At 46.7% G+C, this 10,884-nt stretch overlaps 1 protein-coding gene across 1 annotated transcript; it reads left to right on the forward strand.

Annotated features, from left to right (window-relative positions):
* The first annotated feature begins 7,718 nt into the window (after window positions 1-7,718).
* Window positions 7,719-10,214, forward strand: LOC112581619 (olfactory receptor 13A1-like). Its single transcript, XM_025274203.3, has one exon. The coding sequence runs from the start codon at window positions 8,977-8,979 to the stop codon at window positions 9,952-9,954; it is 978 nt and encodes a 325-aa protein (XP_025129988.1). The 5' UTR covers window positions 7,719-8,976; the 3' UTR covers window positions 9,955-10,214.
* Window positions 10,215-10,884: the final 670 nt, after the last annotated feature.

A 10,884-nucleotide genomic window follows, 5' to 3' on the forward strand; every position in this document is an offset into this window, starting at 1 on the left:
AGTATGGTACTGGAACAAAACAGAAATATAGACCAATGGAACAAGATAGAAAGCCCAGAAATAAACCCATGCACCTATGGATACCTTATTTTTGACAAAGGAGGCAAGAATATGCAATGGGGCAAAGATAGCCTCTTCAATAAATGATGCTGGGAAAACAGCATAGCTACATGTAAAAGAATGAAATTAGAATACTTTCTAACACCATACACAAAGATACACTCAAAATGGATTACAGACCTAAATGTAAGACCAGAAACTATAAAACTCTTAGAGGAAAACATAGGCAGAACACTTGATGACATAAATCAAAGCAAGACCCTCTCTGACCCACCTCCTAGAGTAGTGGAAATAAAAACAAAAGTAAACAAGTGGGACCTGATTAAACTTAAAAGCTTTTGCACAGCAAAGGAAACAATAAGCAAGGTGAAGAGACAGCCCTCAGAATGGGAGAAAATAATAGCAAGTGAAACAACTGACAAAGGATTGATTTCCAAAATATACAAGTAGCTCATACAACTCAATGCCAGCAAAACAAACAACCCCAATCAAAAAGTGGGACAAAGACTTAAACAGACACTTCTCCAAAGAAGACATACAGATGGCTAACAAACACATGAAAAGATGCGCAACATTGCTAATTATTAGAAATGCAAATCAAAACTACAATGAGATATCACCTCACACTGGCCAGAATGGCCATCATCAAAAAGTCTACAAACAATAAATACTGGAGAGGGTGTGGAGAAAAGGGAACACTCTTGAACTGTTGGTGGGAATGTAAATTGATGCAGCCACTATGGAAGACGGTATGAAGATTCCTCAAACAACTAGGAATAAAACCACCATATGACTCAGCAATCCCACTCCTAGGCATATACCCTGAGGAAACCAAAATTGAAAAAGACACATGTATCCCATTGTTCATTGCAGCACTCTTTATAATAGCTAGAACATGGAAGCAACCTAGATGTCCATCGACAGATGAAGGGATAAAGAAGTTGTGGTACATTTACACAATGGAATATAACTCAGCCATAAAAAGGAATTCATTTGAGTCAGTTCTGATGAGGTGGATGAACCTAGCGTCTATTATACAGAGTGAAGTGAGTCAGAAAGAGAAAGATAAATATTGTATTCTAATACATACACATGGAATCTAGAAAAATAGTACTGAAGAATTTATTTTCAGGGCAGTAATGGAGAAACAGACATAGAAAATAGGCTTGTGGACATGAAGAAAGGGGAGGATAGGGTGAGATGTATGGAGAGAGTAACATGGAAACTTACATTACCATATGTAAAATAGATGGCCAATGGGAATTTGCTGTATGGCTCAGGAAACTCAAACAGGGGCTCTGTATCAATCTAGAGGGGGTGGGATGGGGCAGGGGATGGGAGGGAGGTTCAAAAGGGAGGGGACATATGTAATGTCCCCTGTGGCTGTGGCTGATTCAAGTTGAGGTTTAATAGAAAACAACAAAATTCTGTAAAGTAATTATCCTTCAATAACAAAAATAAAAAATTGACTTTATTTTTTAAAGCACTTTCAGGCTCACAACAGAATTGGTCAGGAAGTCAGAGATGTCCCACGTACCTCCTACCCGCCTCAGACCACCCCCACTGTCAGCACCCCTCCAGAGTGGTGCAGTCATTAGACGGACGAGCCTACACTGACACACCACTATCACTCAAAATCCACAGTCTACAGTAGTATCTGTAGCAATTTTTCTATTTGTGAACTTTATAAAATACATTTTTATTGTGGTACAGTAGGCATGTAGCATTATATTAGTTTCAGATACACACCATGATTCATTTGTACACACTGTAAGATGATCACCACAGTAGGTCTGGTTAACAGCCGTCCTATCACATAGTTACATATATTTTTCTCATGATGAGAACTTTTAAGATTTTTCTCTCCACAACTTCCACGTATGAAGTCTGGCATTGTTAACGACGGTTGCTGAGTATTACATCCAAGACCCGTTTATGACTAGAACGTGTGCCTTTTGCGTGTCGCTCCCCTGTCTCTATCCCGCATCTGGCGACCAGCATTCTGTTTCTGTATCCAAGAATGCTCTCTCTTTTCGAGGCTGGACTTGTAAGTGAGGTCATGTTATTTGTCTCTGTCTAGCTTATTTCATTCGGCATAATGCTCCCAAGGCCCACCTTTGTTATTGCAAATGGCAAGATCTTCTTTTTTATGGTAGAATAATATTCCATTGTGTGTGTGTGTATATCATTTATCCGTTGATAAACACTTACATTGTTTCCATGTCTTGGCTGTGGTAAATAATGCAGCTATGAACATTGAAGTGCATGTATTTTTTTGAATTAATGTTTTCATTTTCTTCAGAGAAATACCCAGAAGTGGAATTGCTGGACCATATACTAGCTTTATCTTTAATTTTTGAGGAAACTCCATACTCTTTCACAGTGGCTGTACCAGTTTACATTTACACCAACAGTATACCAGAATTCCCTTTTCTCTGTATCCTCACCAACATTTGTTATTTTTTGTCTTTTTCACAATAGTCACTTTAGTGTTTGATGTTTGGTGTTTGATGATAACTCATGGTGGTTTCGATTAATGATTTATGGGTCTGTTGGCCACTGTATGTCTTCTTTGGAAAAAAACGTCTATTCACATCTTCTGCCCATTTTTAAATTGATTTGATTGCTACTGAGTTGTAGGAAGAACTAAACAGTTCTGCTGCTGCTGCTGCTGCTGCTAAGTCACTTCAGTCGTGTCCGACTCTGTGCGGCCCCATAGACGGCAGCCCACCAGGCTCCCCCGTCCCTGGGATTCTCCAGGCAAGAACACTGGAGTGGCTTGCCATTTCCTTCTCCAATGCATGAAAGTGAAAGTGAAAGGGAAGTTGCTCAGTCGTGTCTGACTCTTAGCGACCCCATGGACTGCAGCCTTCCAGGCTCCTCCGCCCATGGGATTTTCCAGGCAAGAGTACTGGAGTGGGGTGCCATTGCCTTCTCTGAAACAGTTCTAGGAGAAGCTAAAGGCAAAGAAGAAAAGGAAAGATGTACCCATCTGAATGCAGAGTTCCAAAGCATAGCAAGGAGAGAGAAGAAAGCATTCCTCAGTGATCAACGCAAAGAAATAGAGGAAAACAATAGAATGGGAAAGACTAGAGATCCCTTCAAAAAAATCAGAGATATCAAGGGAACATTTCATGCAAAGATGCATTCAATAAAGGAGAGAAATAGTATGGACCTAACAGAAGCAGAAGATATTAAGAAGAGGTGGCAAGAATACACAGAAAATTGTACAAAAAAGATCTTCATGATCTAGATAATCACAATGGTATGATCACTGACCTAGAACCAGACATCCTGGAATGTGAAGTCAAGTGGGCCTTAGGAAGCATCACCAAAACAAAGCTAGTGGAGGTGATGGAATTGGAGCTGAGCTATTTCAAGTCCTAAAAGATGATGCTGTGAAAGTGCTGCACTCCATATGCCAGCAAATTTGGAAAACTCAGCAGTGGCTACATGACTGGAAAAGGCCAGTTTTCATTCCAATCCCAAAGAAAGGCAATGCCAAAGAATGCTAACTACCACACAATTGCACTCATCTCACACGCTAGTAAAGTAATGCTCAAAATTCTCCAAGCCAGGCTTCAGCAATACATGAGCCGTGAACTTCCAGATGTTCAAGTTGGTTTTAGAAAAGGCAGAGGAACCAGAGATCAAATTGCCAACATCTGCTGGATCATGGAAAAAGCAAGAGAGTTCCAGAAAAGCATCTATTTCTGCTTTATTGACTATGCCAAAGCCTTTGACTGTGTGGATCACAAGAAACTGTGGAAAATTTCGAAAGAGATGGGAATACCAGACCACCTGACCTGCCTCTTGAGAAACCTGTATGCAGGTCAGGAAGCAACAGTTAGAACTGGACATGGAACAATAGACTGGTTCCAAATAGGAAAAGGAGTATGTCAAGGCTGTATATTGTCACCCTGCTTATTTAACTTACATGCAGAGTACATCATGTGAAATGCAGGGCTGGAAGAAGCACAAGCTGGAATTAAGATTGCTGGGAAAAATATCAATAACCTCAGATATGCAGATGACACCACCCTTATGGTAGAAAGCAAAGAGGAACTGAAGAGCCTCTTGATGAAAGTGAAAGAGGAGAGTGAAAAACTTGGCTTAAAACTCAACATTCAGAAAACAAAGATCATGGCATCAGGTTCCATCACTTCATGGCAAATAGATGGGGAAACAATGGAAACAGTGACAGACTTTATTTTTTGGACTCCAAAATCACTGCAGATGGTGAGTGCAACCATGAAATTAAAATACACTTGCTCCTTCAAAGAAAAGCTATGACCAACCTAGACAGCATATTAAAAGCAGATACATTACTTTGCCAACAAAGGTCTATCTAGTCAAAGCTATGGTTTTTCCAGTAGTCATGTTTGGATATGAGAGTTGAGTCATAAAGAAAGCTGAGCACTGAAGAATTGATACTTTTGAACTTTGGTGTTGGAGAAGACTCTTGAGTGTCCCTTGGACTGCAAGGAGATCCAGCCAGTCAATCCTAAAGGAAATCAGTCCTGAATAGTCATTGGAAGGACTGATGCTGAAGCTGAAGCTCCAATACTCTGGCCACCTGATGTGAAGAACTGACTCATTAGAAAAGACCTGATGCTGGGAAAGATTGAAGGTGAGAGGAGAAAGAGACAACAGAGGATGAGATGGTTGGATGACATGAGTTTGAGCAAGATCCAGGAGTTGGTGATGGACAGCAAAGCCTGGTGTGCTGCAGTCCATGGGGTTGCAAAGAGTTGGACACAACTGAGCGACTGAACTGAACTGTGTTGTAGGAGTTTTATTTATTTATTTATTTATTTTTATATTTTCTTATATTTTATCTAAGACCTCACATAGGATATTTCATTGTGAATTATTGCTAACAAAAAAAGCTAACATGAAATCCAGCTTACAGAAATGCTAATTAGGTTAAACAAATTCATCTCATTTCACTCCATATGCCTACCTTATTTTTCTGTGCGTTCCACTTTAGCACTTCTATTTAGATTTGAGAGATTAATAACAAAGTTGGAAATGTAGTTTCTGGGAAATGTTTCCATGTCATTGTGTCTTTTATTCCTAACCTGTTCTAGGAAGAAGGAAGACTACAGCCAGGAGGAGGAAGTGACCATGCTGTTGTTCAATCATTAGTCTTGTAGGAGTTTTAAAAAAAAAATATTTTGTATATTACAATACCTTATTGTATATATGCTTTGAAAATATGTTTTCCCATTCAGTAGGTTGCTTTTTCCTTTTGTTGATGGTTTCTTTTGCTGTGCAGAATCTTTTTAGTTTGATGTAGTCTCACTTGTTTATTTTTGCTCTTGTTGCCTTTTGGTGACACATCCGAAAAACGATTGCCAAGACTGATGTCAAGGAGTTTTTAGCCCATGTTGTCTTCTAGAAATTCCATGGTTTTTGATCTTATATTCAAGTCTTTAATGTATGTTGAGTTACTTTATGCATATGGTGTAAAGTAGTTTTATTCTTTTGCATGTGGCTGCCTAGTTTCACAATACTGTTTATCAAAGAGATTGTCCTTTCCTCATTATATATTCTTGGATCCGTTTTCATAAATTACTGACCATTTTGTGTGAGCTTATTTCTGGACTTTGTATTTAGTTCCACTGATATTTATACTTGTTTTTATGCCAATACCATACTCTTTTGATTACTGTATCTTGGTAATATAGATTTAAATTAGTAAGTGTTATGCCTCCAGATTTGTAATTCTTTCTCAAGATGGCTTTGGCTATTCTGGGTCTTTTTTGGTCCATACAGATTTTAATATTGTCTGTTATATTTCTGTGAAAATAATATTTTAATAATGAAATGGTTGAAACCCCTGAGATTGCTTTCTAGATGTGTTCTGCGGGCTTCTGGGCCAATTGCTGTCTGTCCAAGGGGAGGTGGTGAAGGAGGCACTGATGAAGGGCAGGTGAGGGGCTTTGGCTCGGGGAGGAGCACAGCCCCTTACCCCAGCTGGGCGCTGCCTGCAGCCGAGGTCCCGGGTGTTGGGTGGGGACTGAGAGGGGAGGGCTCACACCATCCTCTGCTTCCCTTTTGACCCTGTTTGTTACGCAGGCTCAGGAAACAGCAGCTTCCTACATGTGCTGGTGCTGCGCGTATCAACCTCAGCCTTTTAAACGTGGCTTCTTGAAATGCCACGTTTCATCTTTCCAAGAGCCACAGACATCTTGTCAAGGCCGATATCAGTGGTGAGAGTCTAGTTGATGGTGTGTCTTCTGATATGATGTGTTGAGGATAGCTCTTCACTTCTGTGATCTCCTCCCCAAACCCTTCACCCTAGTCTGATCACAAGAAAAACAGCCAAGTCCCAACAGAGGAACAGCTACAAAATGCCTGGCCAGCACCTCTCAAAACCGCCAAGGTTGCCAAAACTAACGAAAGTCTGAGACACTGTCAGCCAAGAGAACCCTATATGTCCCGATGAATCCTGGGACAGAAAAAGCACGTTGAGTGAAAAGTGATGCAGTCTGAATTAACTGGACTTCAGCTGGTGATGTCAATGTTGGTTCATTAGTGGTGACAAGTATACCATACTAAAGTGAGGTTTAAACATTAAGGGAAACTGGGCATGGGGCTTAAAGGAACTCTCTGTACTGCCTTCTCAACTTTTACAGAAGTCTAAAAACTGTCTTAAAAGTTAAATCTATTTAAAATGAAACCCATCATTCTCACAGGATCTGGTTGTATACAGCTCCTGTCTTACACACGGGAGAGACCCTTGGCAGAGAGGCCACCAGCTAGCGGTGTGTTCACACTGAGCCCTGCTGCCTGGAGCCTCGTCTCCTATGGCACCAGGCACCCTGGCCCTTCGCTGGGCCTGTTGGGGCCCTGGTTCTGCTCAGCCTGGGGACTGTGCCCACAGAGGCCCTTGTTTGCCTTCAGGAAGGGTAATTGCTCCCTGAGAGATGTGTCTGGTGGTGCTCCTAGCTCCCTCGAGCCTCAGCGTCCACCCGAGGGGACGGACTCTTGTTAACGGTCAACAGCAGACAAAGGAGTCACTGAACTGGGAGATGGGCTTCAGGCTATGTCTAGTCTTCCACCAGAGGAAGAGTTTCTTGTATTTTCCCATGAAAATGTAAGCGTCGTCTCTTTAGGACAGGAGCTGATCAGAGGCTCACCACTGACATTCATAGTGAGTCACTTTCTGTCCTTGTCTCTTCATGCCTTTGGGACCACCTTCCCTAGTTTTCCTTTTGATGTTTCTGCAAAAGACAATTTGTTTTTGTCCTGACCTATTTTATTGTGGAAAAAACGATGCCAAAATTGCTTTGCTTGTCTTTTACCAGCCCAGCCTGAACTGTAACGCTCCCAGGAACCTGCAGCTCATCTGCTTGTCTGTGACCTATCTTTGCCCCAGATCAGTAGGAGGAAGGAACCCAGCAGTGTGGCTAGGTTTCTAAACAGGTTGAACTCTTTAAGAGAAACCAGGCCCCGAGGCCCCTGACCCAGCTGGGGTTCCATGAATCAGAGGTGAAGTTTGGTGGGCAGCCAGCCAAAATAGGTGGACAGGCACCTGGGGTGCCAAAGGGGACCCAAGAGGCTCAGATGTGCAGCCAGAGGGGGCTTTGGGGGCTCATGCCTACAGATGGCAGGTGACTGCTAAGAATGGGTGTGTGTGGTGTGTGGCACTGGACAGGGCCAGCAGTGATCAGCAGCAGGAACCCGTCCTGCAACTCGGTGGCACCTCAGCTCTGCAGGGGTGGGGGCAGCGAGGGTGAGAGGGGTAGCTGGCGAGGCCGCCAGGGGGCCCAGTGCCTCCCTGCCCTGGAGCTTCACCACAGATTACAGCTGAGGACAGAGGTCTGCAAATCACATGTCTTTGCTTGTATTCCACCGGGGAATGACAAACCTTCCTGTGTTGTTGACACTTGTTTCCAGGTAGGGTTAAGGTTCAGCCCTCCTGACCCCCCAGGGCAGGTCATAACATCCTCCGGGGGTGCCCGGGGCTGGCACCAGGGAGGCAGGCACGGTGGCCTCCCTTCCCCTGAGCGCATTGATCTAACTGCTCATGGGCACAAGGAAGATGGTCACTTCAACTGAGCTGGACTCAGGGAGGTCCGGTGGTCCCAGAGGGCTGGCGGACATGTGTGCCAGGCTGTGGGGGAGGCCAGGGTGCTGGGTTAGCATGTAAGCTGGGCATCCTGTGGCCACGCTGACCTGTGTGTGTCCTTCCTTCCTGTGTCCCAGCCCCCAGCCCAGCCTGACCCTCATCCAGCTGGGGAGTGGGGGATGGAGTCAGAACCACGAGCCGCAGTGAGACAGGCTCCTCGGTCTCACTGAGTCTGCCCTACCTGAGGGTGCAGCCAGGAGTAGCCCAGGCAGGGCTGGGCAACTGTGGTTGCAACTAATGGGCTGTGGCCAGGTCCATTCACAGCTGACTCCAACAGCTGAGGGTGGCCTTCCCCAAAGAGCTGGAGCCTTTCTGCCCCCGGCTGCTCATTCCCCTCTGAGACCCTGTACTCCCCCGTGAGCACCCATTTTGCCACTGGCAAGGGTAAAACTTTCCTCCCCTCCCTGAGCCCTGACCCAGCGGACTAGGTTTTCCTTTTGGGAATCTTGAGTTCTGTGCCGGGCTCGATGGGGACTTCCCCACACAGTGGCGGGCCCAGCATGCAATAGAGAGCTTCCACGTCTCTGGATGCTGCAGGAAGTGTTCAAAACCAAGCAAGGAGGACTCAGACTTCCCTTTTGTGTGGTCCAGGGAGTGATGGAGGCTGTCGTGAGACAGGGTGTCTCTGGGGCTGATGGGGGCCACCAGGCTGTGGGCAGAGTGGAGTAACTTCCCTGAATGTCCCTGGGTGCTGGGACCTTGGCTGATATCTTAATTATGTGCTTCTTGCGGCAAAGCTGCCAACAGCAAACTTTTCTGCAGCACTGCCCCACCACCCCATGTCTCCCTGTGCCAGGCCGGCTGTGTCCCAGAGGCTGCAAGGGCTCGAACACCGCATGGACACACACAACCACTCATCTGTGGAGGCGTTTGCCCTGCAGAGTTTCTCAGAGGAGCCTGGGCTCCGGGGTCTCTTCCTGGTCTTGTTCCTCCTCCTTTTCCTGGGGGCTCTTGCAGGGAACACCCTCATTGTCACGGCCATCAGCCTGCACCCAGGCCTCCATACTCCAATGTACTTCTTTCTCAGCAACCTGGCTGTTTTAGACATCGTCTGCACGTCTACAGTTCTCCCCAAATTGCTGGAGAACCTGGTGGTCAAGGGTGGCACCATCTCCTATCAGGGATGCATGACTCAACTCTTCTTCCTGACCTGGTTTCTGGGGGCCGAGCTGCTGCTGCTGACGGTCATGGCCTACGACCGCTACGTGGCCATCTGCCGCCCGCTGCACTACAGCTCGCGGATGGGCCGGCCTGTCTGCGTCCTGCTGGCCGGCAGCGTGTGGGCTGTCAGTGCGGTCAGCACGGCCGTGCACACAGGCCTGATGACAAGGCTGACATTCTGCGGCCCCAATCAGATCCAGCATTTTCTCTGTCAAGTCCCCACGCTGCTGCTGCTCTCCTGCAGCCCAACTACGCTGAACAACGTTATGATAGTCGTCGCGGACGTCTACTTCGGGGTGGTCAACTTCCTGCTCACCATGGCGTCCTACGGCTGCATCATCGCCAGCATCCTGCGCATGCGCTCGGCCGCGGGCAAGCAGCGCGCCTTCTCCACCTGCTCCTCCCACCTCCTGGTGGTCACCTTGTACTACTCCACCGTCATCTACACCTACATCCTCCCGGGGTCCGGCTCCTCCTTGGAAAACGGCAAAGTTGTCGCCGTGCTGTACACAGCAGTCAGCCCCACCCTGAACCCTCTCATCTACTCACTGCGGAACAAGGATGTCAAGGTGGCGCTCAGAAAAGTGTTTTCCTGAATCCAGTAAAGAAGGGAAGTGGCTGATGCGGACTTTGCAAGCTAAGCAGCGAGTTTCAAAATAAGACGTTGAGAGTCTGATGTAAGAGGCAAAGAGCGAGAAGGTAGTTGATGTGATAGACTTACCTGTAATGGAGAAGGAAATGGCAACCCACTCCAGTCTTCTTGCCTGGAGAATCCCAGGGACAGAGGAGCCTGGAGGGCTACAGTCCATGGGGTCGCAAAGAGTCGGACACGACTGAGCGACAACACTTTACCTGTAATGTGCGATCCTGGGGGCGCTGCCGGCGTTCAGGAGGTCCTTAACTAAGCGTTCCAAAGCCCTAAGGGTGGATGCTATCAGGGCTTCAACGGGGAGGGGTTAAAGGGGTAATGGGAGAGACAGCGGGGGCGAGGAGGAAGGGCAGGAGGCAGGCAGAGTCCCTCAGCTCCCCCTCCAGCACCTTGCCGACTAGTTTTCCCAGCACCTGGCACCTGGTGGTGCGGCTGGCCCCTTCCCATTCCCGGGCCAGGGGTCATATGCGGGGGAGTTGCAAGAGTTAGACTCACCCAGTGTGCACACTGCCGGTACGTTCTGATGTGGGGTCCCCCAGGCCCCGATTCTCCAATCAGATACCCATTGGCGTGTGGGGAAAACACGAGGTGCAGAGCTCTTCCCCGTGTCTGGGAGCTCCTGGTCCTGGCACACAGGGACGGAGAGAGACAGCGGAATCCAGCCTTCCACCTAATGACCTGCAGAAGGAGGTGTGCTTTTATTTACTTTTTCTTCTCTCAGAAAAGGGGACATTTATCCTTAATAGTTGCAGGGTACCGAATGTGGAGCCGCAGTTAACTGCCTCCAGGGCTTCAACGGGGAGGGGTTAAAGGTTCAGTCCTGAGCCCCAGGCTGGCTGCTGTGAGTGCTTACCTGACACTTGGCCCTCAGAGGCAT

This window comes from Bubalus bubalis, chromosome 23 (genome assembly GCF_019923935.1).
Source record: "Bubalus bubalis isolate 160015118507 breed Murrah chromosome 23, NDDB_SH_1, whole genome shotgun sequence".
In the NCBI taxonomy this organism is placed as follows: Eukaryota; Metazoa; Chordata; class Mammalia; order Artiodactyla; family Bovidae; genus Bubalus; species Bubalus bubalis.

What these genes read in the sequence shown, in the direction of transcription:
- LOC112581619 (XM_025274203.3), top strand. Translation starts at nt 8,977, where the DNA reads ATGTCTCCCTGTGCCAGGCCGGCTGTGTCCCAGAGGCTGCAAGGGCTC.